The 23,818-nt window shown below is 38.8% G+C and overlaps 1 protein-coding gene across 3 annotated transcripts in view; it reads right to left on the minus strand.

Annotated features, from left to right (window-relative positions):
• Positions 1-23,818, minus strand: part of TMEM132D (transmembrane protein 132D) — a 279,666-nt gene that overhangs the window by 214,298 nt on the left and 41,550 nt on the right. The window contains exon 1 of one of the 3 annotated variants that reach the window (XM_087754868.1): positions 6,185-6,271. The exons of the other annotated variants lie outside the window; for them this stretch is intronic. Coding sequence (XP_087610994.1) covers positions 6,185-6,224 — 40 coding nt within the window. The 5' untranslated portion in view covers positions 6,225-6,271. Of the gene's footprint in view, positions 1-6,184; positions 6,272-23,818 lie in introns of those variants that run through there. 3 annotated transcript variants of the gene reach the window in all.

Here is a 23,818-nt window from a genome sequence, read left to right on the forward strand (position 1 = left end):
AGTTCTGCTACCACGCCATTATTGATGGGAAGAAAAAAATTCTAGGCATTAAATTAACACCTGACTCAGCAAAAGTAATAGGCCAGTTTCTGCTGCCAGCCTTTTATGAGACAAGCCATGTCTATATACCCTAATCCAATTCCAGTGGAATGTGAACTGCACACAGAAGTGTTCGTGGCTGCTGGCTGATCATTCTCCCCCTTCAGAGTATGTTTTTTTTAAAAATTCGTTTTAAATTTGTTAATCCATATCGTGCCTCTACAACTTGCTGTAGGCTCTGTGCCTAACACTGAAATTGTACATCCAACAATTGCAATATTGATCTTCTATTGCTACATTCACTAACAAGAGAAAAAGATTTTTTTTTTTTAAGTCTTATTTAAATAACACCGTAATGCTGGTATATGCAGTAAATTTCCAGGAATGTCAATAAAACTAGCAATATTTCACTAAATACATACCCATTTTACATTCATTAAAGAACAAGCAACTTAAAAATATTTGAGTGTGTTCTCAGAAGGAAATGAAGATATTAACGGGTATTTGTACCTGAAAAGTCTAGAAATTGGAGGGCACCACAGCATATGTGTATGCATATAGACATGTGTACACACACAAGGCACAGATACAAGAAAGAATCTGACTTTGGTAGCATGAAACACAACCAGAGCTAATTAACACTGCATCCTGATTATTTCCATTCTTCACTATGGTCTCTGGAGACACGCTATGAACATGGGAATGCACAGTGTCCTGAATCCATAGGGCCCTCCTGCTTAGAAGATTCAGGAAACAAAGGTTTAATTCCTGTCCTGAAAAGCTGATCTAAAATAACATGAACAGTCCAAATCTGTCAGCAATCACTAAGATAACTCACCAACTTTCCCCTAATACAAAGGCTATACTCATTAATGGAGATGAGCAAGAACCTTCTTGACATGCTCTTATTAGTTTCTGAATCATGAGGTCTTCATCCTTTGCATGAAGTTTTCTCTCTTTGCTACAAGGCACACCTGTAACCCTGACACATTCCCGATCCTTTTCATCTTCTTCTCAACTAAATAGGAAGCTAAGGTCTCTCAGAAAAAGAGTTTGCCTGAAAAAAAGGCACACAAACACCAGAATAACTAACCAGGCAGGTTTTCAGGGGTCTTACTCTGACCATTAAATGACATCAAACTTCTAGCAGGCCTGTAGCATGCTTACAGATGCTCAGCTATCTCTAATAGCATCAGGCATAGTATCTTCCCCCTCTCTCTCTCTGTCTCTCTCTGCCAGGGAGGAAAAATGAATACATACTTTTTTCTAAAGAAAGTTTTGCAGAGCTAACTAAAGCAGCTGTGTGTGCAGCTAGCTATACCTCAGCTGCTTTATCATCCCCAGGAGTATCCATGATAAACCACTCCCAGATCGTGACTGAGCAGAAGAGATGATCCAGTCTAAAACTTGCTGCTAAGTGGCTCCTCTTCTCACTCCACTTTTGTTTCCTCCCAGTTCCAAAATCATGCTTTCCCCACTAGCCAAACTGGGCGGTCATCTCTTCTTTCAGGGGAAATGACTCAGCTCATCTAGATTGGCAGAAATAATCTACTTTTCCTGGCTTATTTTCTGGTGAATTAGCACATTGTATTGGCTCAGTAAGAGGCTGGCTGAGGTTTCAAGAGCGTGCACAGGAGGGCAGTTACACGCCAGAGCCCTGCTGTTGGAGAGTGGGACCAATTCCTTCTGGTGGCAGGGGGCTGCTGGATCATTCCGGATTGTCCGGCAGCTCCTGGAGTCATCACCATGCAGAAACCTGCATCAGTTTCAAGCCCTTGGTTGATCACAAACATGAAGCTCATTGCTTGCCCTTGCCTTAGCCCAGGCACAGCTAATTCAACCACACTGTTCCAATAACGAGCTAGCACGGCGAACCCCCAAACCTTTTTAAGAGAGACAACCACTCTGATTTTCCAGTGCAAGAGAGACACAACAGATTATGATTCTTTGAAGAGTGCAGATGTATTTACTTAGGAGTTAATTTTTCAACTGTATTTAGACCTGAAATACACAAGTAGAATTTCATTGCAAGTCACTAACCAGGTCAAGTACTTTAAATATTCAATAACGCATTGTGTGCATCTTTTCTGACTTAAAATACCTTTGAAAGCCTGAATTACTGTTCTACAGGGTTGTGAGTTGTTATTATCTTTTGGAAGCAAAGCCAGTTTGCAATTTGACAGCTTATTTTGTAATGAAATGTTTTGCCTCTTTAGAAATATATTTTACAGAGGCATGGTATATTACTGTATCTTTAAAGTGCTTTCTGTTCGTATTCTGGAAATAAACCAGCGTGCTATTCTCTCAACTTTCTCAAAAGTGTTATAGACAGAAGAGCTAAGACAATTGAAATTATCATTTTATAGCTCCATAATACCCCTCACCCCGCCCCCAATCCGGGCAAACTCCAAAGGACATGAACTCCTGAAATTACCTAGTATTCATTTAACTAAATCTAGGGAAAGTTCTTTGCTCATGCAAATCGCCAAAGTCTTATTCAGAAACTGATTTCTTTTCAAATCATCCTCTTTCTCTTCCTTCACGTACCTACTTAAAAGTGGTTTCTAGATAAACTGATACAGATGCTGCAGTGTTTGACACTCCATAACACCTAAAAAGAGAAAGATAAGCTAGAACTCTTCTTTTTTTTTTTCCTGCCCAACACAGTCTCCAGTGTTTTCTTTAGCACTTCTTTGGGAGTTTGTTCTGTCAATTTTGAGCCAGTTTCACATCTCCTCGCAGATTCTAAAGGTCATATTAAAATCTGCCTCAGCTAAATACCTTGTTTTCTTGAAGCCTGACTAGAAATTGCAATGTTACACCTGGGTGTCACAGTCAGAATCTGAGGAGGAGGATGCCACGAGACATGGAGCAGAGGAGTCTGGCCATTTAGTTGCAGGGAAGTTCCTCCTGGAGCATGTGGAGGACGTTTGAAATTCAGCAGCAATAAAGACTGCAGGGGAGCTGCACAAGCAGCACCGAGAGCTCAAGATTATTTTCCCCTACCCTGCAATTATCTTGGATACTTAAAAATCTCTGCTACTTGGACATGAATAGTTTTGCGTTCTAGTTCCACTGGAAAGCTTTGAACAAAAGATTTCAGAAGCACTCGTGAAAAACATACAATGGAAAGCTCAGAAACAATAATCCTACATTTAAAACAAATTACAGATATACTTTCTGCCAAGCAGGTCTTCACACTTATAAAGAGCACAAACTGAAGTCCCTGTCATAGCAAGCTCTTAGAGGCTGGTTCTCTGAGCATTCAAAACAATTATCCTCGTGAGTGTCTCAGTGCATATTTGCACATGTGAATCCATATGCACATTTGAAATAGTTTAATTCATTTTTAGCATCTATGTTTCTGTGGAGTTAAGAGCAAATCCTACTGCAAGCAAACATATTAAGTTGTATATGTTAAGTCTGTACCAAATGGATTTTACAATTGTATAATTGACTGATGCTTCACATCACTGCTTGTAAATAACAGATTAAAAGATGAGGTTCTCTAATTGAATGTCTACAGAATAAAGAACAGTATCTACTAGGTAGAGCAAGAGAGATGGTAGGATTTGTCTGCAAGCAGAAAACCAGCAAAAAGGCATTACCCTATTTAAGTTGCATTTGGAACATGCACTGGCCACTGCATTTTATTCAGTAGGGCTAATTTATAGAACTGATGCCGCAGTTTTGTATATTCTACTTTAAATCCGTGTGAATAACTGATTTTTCAGCTGCCCAGCTAAACTAATCAAAAACCAAGACCAATTCTCTCAGGCCAATCTAAAGCGAAATTCCTTTTTTCACCCCATCACTACAAAAGGGAAGCAAAAAAAAAAATCTAATAAAACCTTAATAAAAGATTATGTTACCCTGTAAAAGTCAAAAAGAAAAACATTTAAAGCCTCCAACCTTTCTTCTCAAACTCCGTCTCACTTTTTGAATATTAGTTTCACAGGAAAGCTATTCTGTGTCTCCATTTTAATCCACAGCCTTTCTACTAAACTGGCTTGTAAAAGAGGTAGTGGAATGTTTTTTAACCTAGTACACCCATAATAAAGGCAGGTCCTTTAAAGCTTGACATTAGTCATTCATAGGGAAGCATTCTTGAACCTCTCATTGTCCTGTTTGGATAACAATCAAATCACTGGATAAATGGAATAAACAGCTGAGCAAGTATTTCTATGCCTGCTCACCGTGATCCACAAATCACTACTAACTGTTGTGTTATTACATAACAAAGATAAGGATTAAACCTGTATTTGGAAAACAACAAATACATAATTAAGACTGAACAGAAAAGCACTGATTACTTAATCTAATTTATGTCACTATTGCTTGTTTTACAAACTAAGCTAAGCTTCTTTACATATTATGCATGCAGTCTACAAATACTTAAGACCCCTTTCCTGGTACCTGAAAAACGGTTTGAGTTGCTCAAACAAATCACAGACATTTACTGCCTGGCGCTTAAGGAAATATCCAGGAATAAATCAACCAAGACAAACCACTGAAAGTGAAGAAAAGCAAAAGCATTAAAATGACATATTAAAAGTGTTCTCCCAAATTACATATGGTTCACAGAGGTGCCACATATAAAATTTAAGACTTGAGGGCTGAAATTGTATAAATAGCAAGTGGCATTACTGATACCATAGTCATTGAAAGTGAAGAACTTCGTATATCTTAAGTAATTTTGATACCTTACTATTCTACCTGAAGAAGGAAGACAGATCAGATTCATTGGTAATATCTTGGGAGGAGATGCTTGTAATAGGAGAAGAATCTCGTAACTACAGAAACAGGAGAAATGTTCCCAATAAAAAGTTCATCAGATAAAGCGCACGTAGTGCCCCATGAGAATTAGCAGGGCAGGCAGACTGCATGCTAAAAAAGTTACATAGCTGGTTCTTCGAGGTTGCTACATCTCTGCTGCATGTGCATGCAGTTCCTTCCTCAGCACAAAAGCACTAAATTCTGTCCAGTTGTTATCGCAATACAAGCTAAAAAGTAAATACTTTATACCTGGAGAATCTTACTGGTTTTATTAGCATCTTTCTGCCTGTTGCTTCCTACATCACCTGAAGTCCACTATTGCCTTGTATTGTGACCACATCGGGACCTACAGGCTAATTCCGAAGAACGGCTGGAGACTGCAAGGAAGCGCACTGCAATTACCATCACCAGCCCGCTCCTCTAAGCGTAGGACAGGTAACTTCCTGAGAAGGCTTTCCTGCTCTGTGTGGGTATTTCAAATATGGTGTGAAACAAAACCCTTCTCTCTCACATTAGCTAAAGATTTCCAGTTGGTTTATCTGCACAGTACCTGTGGTTTTGTTTTGGGAGGGGGCTGCTATTTTCTTTGTTGTTGCTTTGTTGTCGTTCATTTTTTAAAGTACTGCTCCTGCCAGGACGTTTCAAATTATTTACATTTAAGAGGATGCACAACCATAATATGCACTTAACTTCAGGTCTACTTTCTGAAAAGAGGACTCTTCTTGTTTCCTCAACAGAGCACAATGTGATCTCGGCTTAAAAACATGTGTAATTCTATAGGCTGAATAAGTGAAAGCAGCAATATATCACCTTTTTTTTGTGGATACAAAAATAGTCAACTCCCACCCTTGTTCATGCAGAAATATCCCTTAGGGCTTGTGCCCTCTGGTTTCTTTCAGCCTTTTTAAAGGTCATGGTCTGACATTTCAACAGCGTTAGAAGTCATTGTCTTCCTTTCTGTATGTGTGTCCCTGCTTAAGCATTATTCCCTTCTAGTCACAAGGCCCAAGGCAACAAATTACTTCTTTGTAAGAAGACTAGATCTGGTAACAGCACTTGGAGACTGATTAAAAATAAGTCAAGGCAGCTCAGCTGAAATAATACCAGATGGAAATGGGTTATGCATAAAACCAACAATCCACAGGAAACATGAAATTAAAAGAGAAGATACACCTTTTTTTTCCCCGCTTAGGTTGAAAAACAAAAGATGAAGTCAGTCTCATTCGCAGACCAGAGCAGCTCAGCTCTTCTCTACAACGGCAAGCGGTATATTACCAGTTATTGCTAATACTTCAATTTAAATAGTTAGAATTGTCCTCTCTCCACTAAAGCACGACCAAAAAAGAAAATCCAAACTCCAGCAACTTACTTTCTTTATAAGCAGGATTTACAGCTTTTACGTAACACATTGTCCTTTCAAAGCTATTGTGACCGGTAAGTGAGACCAGCAGATAGCATGAACTGCTCTTGAAACGATGAGGGGGACCGAGGGGAGGAACTCTGTATTTAATTAGAACACACACCAGGGGATGGTTTGGCTAATTGCATGACTTAGCAAAACCCCAAGGCTGCTCTAAGTTAAATTAGTTTGTGAGAGCCTTCTATAAGCTTTTATGCTCTTACAGTACTCAGAATAGCACACGCTCCAGTAATGCCTTTCCTGACACCACTGCCTGCCCAGAGTTATTCATCAGAAAATCTCCTATGAGAAAATTCTTTAGAAGTGTCTACCTCCTCACTGAAATGCTCAAACGGTACTAAACGGCCACAGCAACCAGATAGTTAGGGAGTCACCTTACCAAATTGTTCTGAAAGCATTTTAACAGTCCTACCAGGTAACGGGGGGTGGGGTGGGTTGGGGGGTGGATTATTGCTTTTTATTTTTTGATTGAAGGAAAAATTGCAGAAAGGTTGTTCTCTGAAAACTTCTGCAGCTGTAATTAGTGAGTGTATCAAACATGTTGCCAATTAGCTTAATTGGTGTGCAGGCTGATTGAGATCTGAGTAGGAAAGGTTTCTCATTACTTTTAAGGGGGAGAAAGAAAGAAGAAGTAAAGACCAAAAATTCTCACAAGCTTGCTAAGAGGAAAAGCAGCAGAGGAAATATTTGACTGCTGCTGGTGATGAAGTAACAGTTCTCCAAGTATCTGAAGAGAATAAGCTCTCTGAAGAATGGTTTCAGCTGTACCTCACTAAATCCCACACTAAGTACTAGAATAATGATGATTTTCAGCTGGCTCTACTATGATTTCATCAGAAGACAAAGAGAAAAAAAATTGTGGTCCTAATCAAAGGTACAAACCATAGGGGCTTTGTCTCATGCACAGTGTCTCCTGACCACAATACAGTGCAATTCGCATCATGGCTTCAAGTACCTAATGATTTTCAGTGCAGATCAATTAGCTCATCGTTGTACTATGGTGAGATTAAGTTTAAGCAAAGTTGTTATCCTGTGTTTGTTAGCCTATATGAAAGTTTAGTCTCAGAGCAATTTCCAGTGTGCAGGTATTAGTAGCATGCATTACTGATCAAAGACAGAGCATAACCTTTAAAAAAACGTTTCCTTCATGACAATGTTGCAGTAATGTGTTGAAGTAGCATGTTTCATGCCAACAATAAACCCAAACAGTATTTCCATAAATAAAGTTAAAGGGAAATGCAATAAAAATCAAGCTATGTATTCCTATACCCCAATGAAAACTTTATACTATTGGAAAAAATAAATGCATAGTACATTTCTATTTACAGCCCTCATACCTAAAGGTGACATGTATCCTACTCAAAAATGCACCGTAGTGCTTACAAAATACAGGCATGGAAATGATCCTTATCAAGAGCAGAAGAGCACTTACTAATGCACAGCACACATTTCTGTCTGTAAGTAAAATTGAAATGAGAAGAACTAAAGAAGGTAAATGTATCATAATTAGGTGAAAGAATAATAAATGTCCTCCTCCTATTATTTCAATATTGCTCTGAAAACTTTATATCGCTCAATTCTGCAAGAAATTTCAGAGGGGCTGTTGGAATTTCGACCTTTCTTGACAGTTACTTTCCTGATCAAGGTGTGAGCATTAAGGGGTAACTACTCCCATTCATATGAATAATGTCCATTTTAAAATTTCGGCTGCAGTTTAACACCTAATTTGAATTACTGTCTGTGAAAAGAGTAGATTCAGCACATCTCATTTATGTGCTTATCGAAACAGGAGGCAGCCACACAATATAACTTAGTGTATACAGCAGTTTGTTAATAGAGAAACTATACACTGAGTAGCTTTTACTCAGAAGGCTTTTGTAGCTTGAAATCTGAACACTTAATACAGCAGAAGAATTTAATTTTCTGGGGCACAGTTTCTCACTGACACAGGTGCTCTTACAGGAGAATTTACAGTGTCCTTTATCTTCTCAAACAGGAAGCACAAGAAATGACCATGCAAGAAAAGACATTATAAAAGACTTCACTTAATCTGAGATTTGTGGGAGTAGGGCTCCAGTTTAAGCATCAAAAGCTAAGTTCAAAGTCCAACTGAAATAGGATCTGCAGATGATAGTGTGTAACTCCAGGGGCTGCCCTACCCGTTTAGACAAATCATGACTGGAATTCTTACAGAGTCATTACACAGCACCATTTATCTTGCTTAGTGTCTCTGAGTAATGGAGAGGACACAGGCGTTGACAGACTACGGAAGATTCATTACCTTGGCCACTGAGGAGGGGAGTAAAGAACAAACACAACGCTTTTCATCTCGCTTTGACAGAATGGCAAGGGAATAAGTAAAACATGGTCAATACACTCCTGGGAATACCCGCCTGTCAGTTTGCTAAGAAGTAAGCACACTTTTTGCCTTAGGCTGGAAAAGCAGCTCTTAATTGGAATCGGATTGTGACCACCACACTCACAAAGTAGGGAACGCAAAAAGTCCCTACTTTGTGAGTAGTTAAACGAATGTCAGCTAGGCCACTTGAGAAGTAAGGTACCAGTCTATTCTCATTTCTTCACAGTTCAGTGGTATTTCCCTCTCTTTTGGGCATTAAGAACCTTTCAACTTTGCACATGGGGATGAAGTGTGCTAGACTGATGCAAGTCCTCTCTTTACCCCAGGAGCCTACACGTCATGGGCAATCAACATAAAATTCCCCCTGTGAAGCTTGGCAACAGGTTTCACCTGCAGAATAAGGGCATGAGTCAGAGCTCTCTCTCATACATTTCTCAGGAGGCCTTCACTCATCATTGGGGATGTGCCTGTTTCCAAACAGTTCAAAGCTGTTACTTCTGATCTGTTGTTTTACGAAAGGAAGACCCATCAAGATGCAAACAGTACAGCAAATCAAGATGTTCTCTGCGTAAAGGAAGTACAGCCTAAATGAGTCGTGACTTCATAATGTTGAGACACAAGTTAATATTAAGAGTAGCAAGATACAAGATGGCTGAATTTCACTGGATTAAAAGGCACATGGTAGAATTCAGGCCAAAACTGAAACGTTAGATCTATTTACTTTACCAGGGAGCAAAACATGGAACACGATGGAAACGATGTGAGCAATGGGATTGTGCAGATTTGTGGTCCTTACTCAGATGACCACAACAAGGGTTCACCAGCAAAGAGCTAAGCCATAGCTATAGTATTTAAAATCAGTTGCTCATGTACAACAGTGTTGACACCACATAACCAGTAAAGACAGTAGAAACATATCTTTATAGCAGGAATCACTGCACAGAGATGCAAGATTATTTCTATTGAAGTTGGTGTCCTGTTATTTGCGTGCTTGACTTCCTTTCCTGGCCCATGCAGATCTCCATAACCGCACAGGTGTACAACTACTGCTACTGAAATCAGCTAGCTGGGCAGGTTCACAGAAGTTCAGCCTGAACTGGCTGACATAACCAGATACTGGGAGGTCCTGTTCAGATGTATAAGAGAGTCAGTAACTTAAGGGTACCTGAGAAGAAGAATTAAAGGCACGACTTGGAGGTACTAACAGAAATGTCCCAAGAAACAACAGGATGAGGAAAAAGCTCTAACTGAGCTTTCTTCTGTCCCTGTTTAAGTTAACAATAAAGGGACACCACAATGAAATAGGCACCTTAGGATAAGACACGGTGTATGTAAACTGCACTAATTTGCACATAATGGTAGCATACGAAACATTTACAGGCACATATACTCACTGAACCAAGAGAAACCCCCAGTTTTAGAAAGGAGTAGTCAAACGCAAAAGCTAGCCTAGTTTCCAAACCTCATACATGGAAGCACCCTTACAGCAGTAGATTCAGTCTTGAAAATGATCAGCTGCAGCCTGCTCTAATGATGCACTAAGTAAAGAAGCTCCTGAATGCTGGTAAATGCCATCCTGGGTGGGGATTCTCACTGACTGCTTGAAACAGGACAAATTACTCGTTAGCTGTGTAAAGCGCTTAGGAAGCTTGAGTCCCTGTCACAGATTCTGCTGTTGCTAGCACTCCACTGTGGAAACCAAGGCTAATTAACAAAGAAAGCAAGAGCCAGAGCATATTTAAAGGTGTACAGGTAGATAAATATACTTTCTACATGCTGGAAAAATTCAAGAGATGAAAAGGATAAAACCCACCATAAGCCAGCATGCAGTGGCAATCTGTCAAAGGTGCTCTGACTTCATTATCACCTCCAAAGTACAGTTCTCCCATTGTGTTTCAGCCATGAACATAGCACAGGGAGATTTCAAAGCAGGTTACATAAAACATTTTCTTGGCAAAGATCCACGGTTTTATGCTCTGAACCATCTTTTATGTTATGTTTGGCTTCACTGTACCATTCTGATTTTAACAATACCATGGATAATAAATGAATATGTTTCACAACTTGGTAAGATAACCAAAATGCCAGCATCTACCTAATGAGCCTTATAATTGAGTTGTAATGAATTTTATGTAGTGCTGTGTAACTTGAATGGTGCAAGGGCCACTGGAAAGATATTTAAGAGGGAACAGTTCTAACACCTCAGTTTTCAAAAGGGATAAAAATCATCTCTAGTTTACTCACGCAGTTGTTATTCCTGACAGTATTCAATTTAAGCCAATGAGATTAGTCATGTGAGTAAATTTGTCACAGAAAAAAGGCTGCAGAAATAAGCCCTGAAAAGTAAAGGTGATGATATTTAGAAAGCTTTTCTTTGTGCGGTATCTAGCTAAAACTGTGTAACACTTTCTTGCGAAGAAGTGCTTTACTCTAACATGACATGAAAGCCTGGGAGTTCTGTAAAAGCTCATATCCACTTTAAAAAATATTTTCTACTGATTAGGGTTCAGGCATAAAACTAAAGTGTCTATTCTTTTGCTTGTTTTCTCTCTCTATTTGATGAACATTACCTCATTTGGATTTCAACTGGAAAAGCAATTAAGAATGAAATTAGGTCAACGAAATCAAAGAAATACTTTTAGATCTCCTAACTTGCTAACAAACTTTTAAAAAAGAGGAACAGCAGATGACAACTAACAAATAATGTGCTTTCACACAAAACATGCTTAAGTAAAATGCATGAAATTCCAACACCTGAGGAGCACTTGTGTGAGTACTCAGAATATTCTGAAATACATTTAATGACTTAGGAATAAACAGTGGAAGGCTCTGTATTTACTAACACAAGAGTAAATTAAAAAAAAAAAAAGAACCCAACACTTTTCACGATGTTTTGCCCAAGAGGTTCCTATAGCCATTTTCCAAAAAAAGGTATCGAGACAAGATTTTCTGCTTCTAATCACCCATAGCTACAGATATATTTTCAGGAAAACACAGTTTGTATCTGAATATATTTCAAAACTTCGTGAAAATGCTTGACACGCAGAAGGTCTGCAGTGCTTCTGGGTGGATTTTCAGGAGAGGTCAACACAAGAGGATGAGGGATGCTGTGCAACTCCACCAGCATGCTCTGCACTGATCGCTGCTAATGGGTAGCTCCAGTTCTTACTCTTTTCTCCAAGCCACTGCCATGGTACATCCCTAGGTGGGATTAACCCATGTTAAGCATGAAGTCTTGGAAATAATTTGTATTTTTAAAAATACTACTAAATATTAAAACCTTTGCCTGGTAGATATTTGCTTAGATTTTAGAGCATATTCCTACATGGATGCTTTTGTGCATTAGATTTTTATTACATTCCCTTTTTAAGTGAGACTGCATACTGCTGGATTGCTACATATAACCCCCAATTCAGGGGGATGAAAAAACATGCCACTAAGGAAGATGATTAACGTCATGGTTTGCATCTTGACACAAGTGAGGATTGAAGGATTCTGAAAAAAATTGTCACTTCGACCTTTCTGTATAAAGTTTCTTGTATTAAAAGTGTGTGGCTACAAGAGCTGAACAGAAACCAGTAATTTTACTTCATAGGAGTTTGTGTCAATAACTTATCTGGGTCTACTATGCCATTGGAATTTCATATTATCAAAAGATTTCAAAGAAAAGCTGGATGAAACTCAATTTTATGCAACCATGTGTGGTTTTGACACATGCAATCAAAAAATACAGTCTGATCCAAATCTCCACGCAGCCAATTAAACAGGGCTCCAAAGGACTTCATCATCTTCAGATCGGCTTCTTTGTCTAGATTTTGTACTGTGATACAAGCCAAGACAACAACTGGTTGTCACAGAAGTACTCTATATATTCACTGCTTTACAGAGAAGTTCCATGGTGCCAAACTGTGGCATCAATAAGAATCACATAGCTATGCAAAGCCAGGAATAAGAGAGGCAAACCCAGTAATTGTTATGACAGGCATACTCTGAGCTCCGTTGGGATTGCATCTGAAACAAAGGCTTCATGTTTCTGTTGTCTAAGGAATGAATTGTGCCTTACTGCCAGGAGTCTCTTTTTATACCAGCAAAATATGCAAATATTGGGATCAGGTAATCAAGTGACTTACATATACCTCAACTTTCCCAGTACGCTTACTAAATTAAAACCAAAATCTTCCCACTGACACTCTGTTATGTTATCAAGAAGTTCCATTCCTGCAGTTTGTGAACAGAATACTTTACTCAGCTCTCCTGTTTTTTACAAGCCTGATGCTTGTACAACCTGGCAGCTTTTTAGCTCAATCATATAAATGTCTTAATACCCTGCATTGATCTGGAATCAACACAGTTGCCGACACATAGATAAAAAGCATCTGGAGAATTTGTTGGTTGTTATTTCAAGCTGTTTATTATTCCTTGAGGACTCATATGAACACTCAGAACTATCATGCCTGCATTAATACTGCTCTCCTACACCTCTGGGTACAGTAACACTGTACATTAAAGATGCTTTAGAAAATTGTTTGTGAGTTGATATTGCACTGGGATTACTTTGTACGGTCTGCAGCTTTGCACTAAATAAATACTGGAAAACTGCATGCTGTGAACTACGCATTTTGAACTCCTCAGTCTGGCCTCTGGAACACAGTTAAGAACAAAAATAAAGCATTGATATTTACCAAGTTATATTTTAAATCTTGGATTTGGCAGACCTGTGATTAATAAGACTCAAGGAATATTTGTAATGCTGTGCTTACAGACTAGCACTGGAAAACAATCGTTCACAGTCTAGCGAAGGAGCATTTTGTGAGCTGTTCCTTGCTGCACATATGAAGGCAGAGATCCCCATTTTTATCACTATGACAAATAGTTATGAAAAAAGCTACCACAAAGAAAGAGAACAAAATGAGATGCAAGCGTCAGGGAAAAAGTGGGAGAGAGAGCATCCAAAAACTCCTTGCTGGACTACCTCCGATCTAGTGGGAGACCATCAGCCACTATTATACAAGTAAGTTTAAGTCATGCAATCATGCAATAAGGAAAATCCTATTAAGTGCAACAGATTCTGTTGCCATTACAAAAAACAGGAGCAAGGCTGGGAGCAAGAATGAATCAAAATGTCCAAATCCAGACATCCAAATCAGTCCTAATTCCGTTACTACCACGGAAAATAATTTCATGCTGAAATGGGGCTATAAGGAAAATCTATCGTACTAGTTTTTCAAGACAAATCTCAAGACAAATCAGTACAGTCATAAAGCAAGCTACTTTTTGTATAGAAGTATTTAGTACTACACAAACTTGAATAAATACAACTTTATAGCTCTGCTGATGGATATTTAAGCAAATAAAATTTCCATTAGTGACCTGACTGAGTAAAAAATTCAGTTCCCCTTGGTCAGGCAAGCAGTCAGTGACACATTGTAAGTCCAAGCCTCTTGTCTCAAAAGACTGACACTCATTCTCCTACGCAAGGTTTCCTCCAAGCTACAGCTGTGAAATCCCAACTGGATAAAGGAAGCTTCGTGCTTCTAATGAAGACCCTTTAAAAAAACAACAGAGTCATTAAAAATCTTAATAAAGTTTAGATACAACCCAGTGGAAGTAGCCACATCAAGTTGAGAGCAGGCAATTCCCTTGGGTACTGAAGAACTGCTAAAATACAGTTGACTGAAGACATTGCTGTTTTAAGTACATGATCTCAGCAGTGCTGCCAGAATTTCCAGAAGAGAGCAATTTGTTGCTCATTCAAGCCAGCATCTCCAGGTATCTTAGAACAAAGTTCTAATTCAGCTGAAGCAGAAAGAGAATTGAAGTTGCAAGTTTAGGCTTTCATTAGATTCTAATGATACGAGATCTTTTTGTCTCATCATTTCCTAATCAACCACTTATATGTTCTGTAGCACAATCATGCGACACAGGGAGACATTCACCTTCTCAACTTGCTTACTTCTGAAAACCACAAAGACACTTTCCATGGTCCACATGGACACGAGCTCCTATGACAACAAGTTACTGAGACTTACATGTCATTCCTCAATCCAAACGCATAAAAAATACTGACTTAATTGCAAGACTCCTAAGGGAATCTAACTGCAAAGTTCCTAAACCTAAAGGATGAGGCTAAAATAGCTTGTCACAGGTTTTCTTAGGAATGTTAAGCTTTTTTTCCTTAGAAATGTAAAACTTCATCTAAATGTGGTTTAAAAAAATAAAAAACAACAAAACTTTAAATGGTCTAACACATACTGATTTACTGTGATCTACAAAAGTAAATATCATTATTATTTTTGATGATAATATTTTTAGAATTATGTGCAGTTGAGAACACGTCAAATGCCTCATATTTGGAAGGAAAACAACACAGAACTCATATTAACAGCTATATAATATCTGAAATTGAACTTCTTTATTACCAGTTCTAGCTAGTATCACATAATCTATGATACAATTATATAACACATTATGAAAACCACACAACTGCAGTCTATAACTTACGATTGTCAAAAGCCAGGAAAAACATGCAGTTGGCAGTAACTAATAGAGTTTTGTATTGTCAGCTACGGTTCATGATGCAAAATATCTTACTTCATTCATCTCAGAATTGTCGAAGTCTCATCTGTTCCAATTCCTCAAGAAAAAGACAACCAAAGATATCTTTTATGATCCTATTAAAGCAATCTGCTTTTTAGCTACTCCTGCTCCTTCTGAATGGCTCTCTACTAGTTCTTTCCAATACACTTCTTAGCGTTTTAAGTAAGTAATTTAATAAACTCTCCATTCAGTTTAATATGCAAGTGCCTTATTTATTAGCACTGGAATTTGCTGACTGCATCTTTGGAAATATCCTGAATAATTCTTAAACTGCTATAATGTGGTGCCCCAGCCAAATCAATGTGAAACCTAAAGCCAATCTAAAGACAAGAGCAGTTTGTTGTTTCATAATGCACCCTCCCCCAAGTGAGAAACATATTTACAGTGAACAAAGTGCATACAGGCAATTCACTGACTGGACACGGCAAAATGCTTTAGAAAAAGTCAGCAAAAGATTTCATTCAAAAGAATTTGGCTCTTTTGGCTTGGACATCAATTTTCAACAGGGATTAACTGAAGCTGTAAAGTTCAAAACTGATTTCACATTCCAAACCCAGAATCTTTCATTTAAAGTTTTTTAAGTGCTCAGATTAGAGTTTTTGACTATAACCCATTATACTGATTGCTTATTATTTTCTATATCCATCTTATTCCATATTACATTATATATGCATGAACCCACATAGTAAGTAGAGAGACACTGTATCTACATGGTGATCTAGACTGTTATTAATCATATAAAAGGGGAAATGAAAATAATTTGCCAGATGTTATTAAAATGTCCAAGTCATTTTATCACCTAGCAAAGAATAAAGAAGCTACTATGTGGCTGTTAATACACAGTAGAAGGAAAATTACTGCTTCAGGTATGGAAAACGTTGTAGTCCCAAGCCTTTGGAAAGTCAGTTTGCCAATAAAATTATTGGAGAACTGAATATTAAGGATCACATCCAGCATTTCTTCCCTTCTTCATCTGACCCAGGATTATTAACAAGAAAACTCAATGCCTTGAGCAAGCAGATGGACTAAAGAACGTAAAAATTATCCAGTACAACAGTGTTAATTTGCACCATTACAATACTTAACATTAAGCATTTGAAAGAATTTTGCAGGACCAGTTAGCTCTTTGAAACAACGAGTATTAGATCCTGTTTTAAGATCTGGAGGCAAAGCAGGCAACTGTCTTATAAATCAGGTATAGAGTGCGGCAATTCCTGTGGCTTATACTAGATCTCTGCCTAGTATAAGGGTCAAATCTTACTTGACTTTTATGACACTGAGATTGTTTCCAAAGAAAGTCTTCTGTGACCATCAATCCATTTGCCCTGGAGATAAACCTAGATGATGAAAAGGTTTTCCACAGAGGTGCCTGGAAAAGTGATTTTATATTAGCTTTCACTTCCTGGCCATAGATTACATTTTTAAAATCTTTAGTATCTGCTTCATAACAGATTTCCCATTTCCCATTCATGGCTGGATATTTTACACCTGTAATATGTATCGCATTCATGTCTTTAAATTTCAGTATACTACTTGAGAGAGTCCACAGCAAGACACAATCAAATTAGCTTCATCTGTCTGCAGGACCTCTGTAGACAAAGCTGTAAAAAAAATCAGTAATTTCAACCTCAGTATAGACATAAACGTAAACACTATGCATAGAGAGTGCGCTCCAGAAATCCAGAGTAGAATGACATATCAAAAAATGAATGAAAAATATGCATGTAAATGAAAAGAAGCTTTTCTTCTCCTCCTCAATAAAGGAAGATATGCTTGTCGTTATTTATAGCACTTAAAGAGTTAAAGTTGCAACAGGATTAGTAGTAAATTAAATGGAAAAAATCTGGCAACCCAAGGCATGGTCTCCGAAAAGTATGAGCAAAAACATGCTGCAAAATGACTCTTAAGTTGCATGTATATTCACATAGGTAGCAATACCAAAAAGTAAATACCTGAAGTGTTCTTCCCTAACCCCCAGGCAATTATTTGCACAGGCTGAAATTAACATTAAGCAATCAGTTAAAGGAGAACAAATTAGCCTGTTTGTCTTTAACACTCAGAGGCATCATAGCCCTTTTGTACTCCCATAATTTCTTCATAAATTTTCTCCAAAAAAATTCTTCCATAACTTCCCAGACATGCTGAGAATGGAGAGAGCCAATTTTGCTGTTCACAGATCTCGTACATAAATCTGAGACGACAGACCATTAGCCAGAACTCCCACTCTTCTGCCAATCCCTCCTCAAAATCTCCCATTTCTTTTTGTTAATACTCCTATATTCTTTTGCAGTCATTTGTAATTGTACATGTTTCGTTTCAACTGCAGCTTCCTAATGTTAGAGAACATGCCTTATCTATGTTTGCAAAGCACAGCATAAATTAACAGTATTATATACCTATTGCTAATAATAAATATTTACCCAGCAGAGCAGCAGCTCAGATACAACATTGAATTTCAGAAAGGTCCTGCTATTTTACCAGAATTCCAGTGGGCTGACTCAAGGACAAATATGCTAGACAACTAGTTCAAGATCTTAACATAAGCAAATGCTTTGGTCAAGATGAAATCCCAGACTACTCACAGCTTTGGGGATGATGGTTATCCCCCATAAAACACACAAATCTGTATGCAGGACTGTGGTGGGTTGACCCTGGCCAGCTGCCGAACACCCACCCAGCCACTCTCTCACTCCCCTCCTCAAGAGGATGGGGGCGAAAATAAGATGAAAAAGCTCAGGGACTGATATAAAGACAGGGAGGTCACTTACTCATTTCCGTCACTGGCAAAATAACTCGACTTGGGGAAAAAGAATTTATTGGCAATTGAAATAGATTTGGATAGTGAGAAACGGAGACAAATTAAAACCACACCTTCCCCATCCCCACCCTTTTTCCAGTCACAACTTCACACCTTTGTTCCTACAAGCAAATTGGTTCATACAAGCAAGTTTCTGTGTTTCTATATTTCCCCTTTTCATAACCTCTAACATCAGGTGGATATTCAAGCACTCAATCTTGGTGACTAAGGGAAACACTTTAAAACAAAGTTAATATCATGAACTTACATCTCCCCTATTTTCTTTCAAAAAGCTAATCATACTGCTATTAAGAGTGTAGGATAATTTCTAACTGTTCAAGCATATAAAAGAAAAAAAAAGCAGTTTTGCAGTATTCAGATGTATATATCAAAGGAAACAAATGGCACAATTAATATTTGTGTTGGGCTTCTATATACTTTTTCACTACTGCATTTTTTGACTCAGCCTTATAATCTTGCAAAGGAGAATACAGATTTGTGGTGACGTTTACTCCGTAGTAACTATGTATTATAATAACATGCATTGAAGGAGACTAGGTAAGTTGCCTCAATGCTTTAGATTAAATAAGAAAAATCATGGCAGGCACTGGAATAGCTATTCCATCTTAGAGATCACTTCTCCAACTATGCCTCACTATGGAGAAAGACGTCCTTTCAGATAAAGGTACTCAAAAGCAAAATATGTTCATTGCAAAAATGTTGTACGGCTCGTCCCTAATCAGTCATCCATTAGCTCTGGCTCAGCAATTCTTTTCTCAGGAGGGAAAAACTGGAGCTGGAGTTAGAAGAAAACTCCGGTTTTATCATTCTTTCATAACCTCCGAAGAAATAGGTGCCAAGAGAATAGATTTTTTTCCCGATTTTGTCATAATATGCTTTGGCATTGTCAGAATGGCTCAAAAATACTACTGGAATTAAGAAATCAGCCTGAAGTGAAAGCTTCAGTGAGTGAAGCCGAGCAACTGAAACACACTACACTCGTAGGCTGCATGTAAAATGCCTCTGTACAATGGTATTTTGGTATTACATCGCTTGGTTTTTTAGAGACAGACTGGCCTCTCACTGAAAATTTGTGGAGGGGGAGAAGAAGATACCCATATTTATGCAAGACCTGTATGAAGGATGTGATATATAGGTCTTCTTGATTCTCCCATGGCTTACTTGGGTGTCGTGCAGCTTTTATTCTTATGTGCATCCGAGACATAAGAATGATCTAAATGCAGATGAAGATCCAATTCAGGGAAGCAGCAGAAGGTAAGATATTAGGGTCAAGTCCCCAGCATAGCTCCAGAGGTTTTGTTGACTTTACCAGCAGTAGAGCATTCCACAAAAACTGGGGAACTCTATTAGGTGAGCCTGAGAAGGAAATATATTCGTCGAGTAAATACCTCTACTGCCTGTAATTTCAAGTTTGCTGATATCTTTTACATTGTTTCTTGTCTACACAGACCAGAAATAAAGTCAATAACTACATAGTATAATCTGACTTTGCATTCTTATAACACTCCTTATTTGAGGATGCTGAAGGCATTACAATAAATATTGTTGTTCCAACAAACTCTGCAGAAAAATAAATAACAAAGAGTCAAACTGACAACATAGATTTTCATTGCCCTTCTTGAATTTCTCCTTCCACTCAAAACATAAAAGACAAAAACCCACAAACAAAGCAACTGCAGCTCTAATGTTTCAGTCTGCACTTACAGGCTTAAGAGTTAATACCTCTCATAACTATAGTCTCAGTCTGTTTCCCTCCTGTCTCAGAAAGAAGGAATTGCAATAACTTGCACAGAAATATTAAGGATTCCTTTTTATTTGTCTTCAGATATAAACCTTAAAGGCTCAAATATGTTCAGAGTTTCCTCCACAACCACAGAAATGTGAAGTTCTTTTTAATAAATGAAAGTGGGATTCGTAGCTAAATCCATAACTTCTCAAAAGCACCAAATACCATGAGACTGATTATTCTACCATAGCAATCCTTCAAATGCAGAATATAACCATACTTTTAATCTTACCTATCAGTATTACTGCACAAAATTTTCCAGGCTTTGACAGTAGGGTATTCGTGATAGCCTTTAGTAAAATGGGAAGAAATGCTGTGCTCATGCATGAATGATCACAGCTGTTAGAAGGGATTTTCTGTTTAAGAAGGAAATACGCATGGTACACAGATGGACAGACTGTAGAGAGAGAAGACCTGAACCCGCTCTGCAGAGATTCCACAACACAAATAATATTGCCCAGAAGAGGGAACACATTCAGATCAGCCACCCCTCTTCAGAGGACCTTTAAGGAAGAAAAATCTGGAGAAAAATCTTCTCGAAGTGGAAGTACGATGAATGGTGGGAGGGAGACATTCTCCACAGTCTCACAGGGAAACGAAAGGAAAAACAAATGTGAGAGATGTGATTTGGAGCTGTGCTGTCTTGATCTCACTAATATCCCACTCTGCCAGAAGCAGTAAACTCATGAACTAATGGCTTCAGCATATTCTTTAGCAGCTTTCCAATGGCTTTAGTTTCATAGATATTGGTACCTACATCAGTTAGATGAAAGCCAATTCAGGTTTATCTATCTATGCTGCAATCATGCCTCTATTTGTAAGCTTCAATGTATCACAAATCCAACAAAAAACCCCATACCTAGCAATAACAGTGAAGACTGAAGTATTCCACACAGATCAATGAAAGGAGTATCATCATCTCACACATTATGAATACTTTTTCTTATTTGTTTTGGGGTGGGGTTTTTTGCCTTTTTTGCTCTTCCTAATAGATCAGGAGCTACCAGAAAAGAATCACTGGCAAGTTTCTCCACACTTAAATACACACACGTGGAAACAGAGAACACATCTATGCAGAACAACGTATGTAAAAGTGCTTGCCACACCCCCTACATGATTAAAAGGTAATCTTCACGAAGGAAAGTGCCATGTATTTGTTTATATTAATGATAATAATTTGCTAACTAATGATAAATGTATGATAATTTATTCTAAGTGAAATGAAGTGTGCCCTGAAGACAGACTATGCAAATGAAAGCTTCTGCTCACAGAGGTTTAGAGCGTGTTCATTAATAACCACATATCTTGACTGCAGTGAAAATGATTGCATGAGCGATATGTAAAGGCAGATCAGGACCGAAGTACCACAGGTTATCTAAAATGCTGTGCAAGCCCTGAAGCCCTGCCACGATACCATTCACTATGTTTCAAGGCCTACAAACGCAAAACATATAATTATTTCTCTCTCTCTTAACAAACATACTTTCCAACTTATAATGACATGCTTTTTAAAAGCTTTATACCTTCAAGGTTTTGTGCCGTGCATGAGGTCAGTTCTCTTTCCTTGCAAATGGCGATGAGGACCCCATGAGAGGGTGAGCAGCCATGACTAGCTGTGTTCCTTTCCTCACAGAGCCACGAACTAAAACATATGTTCTTGTTCATCTTTGGTTTCATCTCTCTAATGCTGTTATTTGTATTCTGGAAATATTTGCCGCTGCTGAGACAAAGGTGTCCCTGTGCAAACACATAGTTATTGTCTTTACATGTTACATGATACTCTAGGCATGGCTCAACACATTCCTCCTCAGGCTCTTTCTGTTGTATTAAAAAAAAGGGAAGGTGGCTTACACCCAAAATGTCTCCCAAATTCATGCATGAGGAGCAAAAGGTAACTAGAAAATTTCCTTCATTCTCAGTAAAATTCCAGGACATCTTCACTCACCCGTCAGAATCCTTCCAGTGCAGCAGACTTGGCAGGTATGGAAAACAAACCCATAACTACCATCCAATAAACTCCACAATATTTCGTTCTACAGATAATCAGACATGGAGAGAAGATGCCATCTCTCCTTATGCTGAGTAGCCCCTGATTGCCTCTGGCATCATTCAGCAGAAGGATGTTATAATACCTCTTGTCTGTCCAGTTCTTCCTACAATAAAGATTTGTGAAATACTGGAAAGCAAACACAAGACTGAAGTTATTTGCTTTCCCTGAAGATATATAAATGGGCAAGGCAACGTCAGGGAAATTTAAGTTTAAATTTGGAATGAAGTGAGGATAGCACAGCTGTCATGAAGCAAGCTGTATCTATTGAAGTTATTTTCAAAATCAAAAATAACCTTTGCACCCCATCCACATTTATTCTCCCCCTCCTTCCCTTTTCTTTCTGTGTACCTTCACATGGACACACTTGCATAGAGCAAAATGACTAGGTATGAAACGGCACAAAACACAGTGGGGAAGTTTAAATGCAGAATTTCATTAAACAAAATGTATAGATTTTAAATGGCTCCTTTTCCTCTTGTACACTCACTTCATTGTATAGAGAGAATCCGTTGACTTTTCTCTTGAGCTTAGTACACACAACTTTCTTCCGCAACAGAGACAGACCTTGTCATTAATACCGCATTTCATTTGGAGAGACTGGGTGACATTAAATTCTGCATAAATTATGTAATGCTCTGGCCTATACAAAGTGAAGGCTAAGTTCTGAAGAAGGTCAAAAGCCATCAGTAACAGTCAGGTCTCCATTTTTGCCACAGACTATCTCTGATGCTCAACCCTCGGTCTTGTGATCATAGAATCATAGAATCATTTAGGTTGGAAAAGACCCCTAAGATCATTGAGTCCAACTGTAAACCTAATACTGCCAAGTCCACCACTAAACCATGTTCCTAAGCACCATGTCTACACATCTTTTAAATACCTCCAGGGATGGGGACTCAACCACTTCCCTGGGCAGCCTGTTCCAACGCTTGACAACCCTTTCGGTGAAGAAATTTTTCCTAATATCCAATCTAAACCTGCCCTGGTGCAGCTTGAGGCCATTTCCTCTTGACCTTTGTCCTTTGTCCCACCATGTTACATTTGCAATTTACTACTTGTTTGGATCAAGGTCTTATTTTGGCAAAGCTTAGTCCTGCTCCCACTGAAGTCCATGGCAATGGAAACAGAAGCAAATCTGCACAGCCACAGGCTTCCAGAACCCCAGACAGAGTCTGATTGTTTTGTTCTGCCCTGCTCATGTCCCCTCCACATTAAACAGTTGAAATCCATATCTGAATGAGAAAGATTGTCATTGTGCTGGTTTTGGCTGGGATAGAGTTAATTTTCCTCACAGCAGCTGGTATGGGGCCATGTTTTGGATTTGTGCTGGAAACAGCATTGCTAACACAGGGATGGTTTCACTGTTGCTGAGCAGTGCTGACACAGAGTCAAGGCCTTTGCTGCTGCTCCCCCCACCCCAGCAGCGAGGAGGCTGCGGGGCACCAGGAGCTGGGAGGGGACACGGCCAGGACAGCTGACCCCGACTGCCCACAGGGCTATCCCACACCGTATGATGTCATGCTCAGCATATAAAGCTGGGGGAAGAAGAAGGAAAGGGGGGACGTTTGGAGTGATGGCGTTTGTCTTCCCAAGTAACCGTTACGTGTGATGGAGCCCTGCTTTCCTGGGGATGGCTGAGCACCTGCCTGCCCATGGGAAGGAGTGAGTGAATTCCTTGTTTTGCTTTGCTTGTGTGTGCGGCTTTTGCTTTACCTATTAAAGCGTCTTTATCTCAACCCACGAGTTCTCTCACTTTTACTCTTCCGATTCTCTCCCCCATCCCACCTGCAGGAGTGAGCGAGCGGCTGGGTGGGGCTTAGTTACCACAACAGTCATCTAACCATTCTTCAGAGATTATATCACTGAGCCGTAAATTTACTCCTGCCACTTGGCCAAGTTTTATTGAAGACTCAGCAGGAGAGAGCTCCTTTAACAACCAAACATACAAAATTTTTAGTAAAGAATTGTCTCTT

The sequence above is a fragment of the Nipponia nippon genome, unplaced genomic scaffold, assembly GCF_047370975.1.
Source record: "Nipponia nippon isolate SJK-2023a ecotype South Korea unplaced genomic scaffold, ASM4737097v1 scaffold_18, whole genome shotgun sequence".
Classification (NCBI taxonomy): Eukaryota; Metazoa; Chordata; class Aves; order Pelecaniformes; family Threskiornithidae; genus Nipponia; species Nipponia nippon.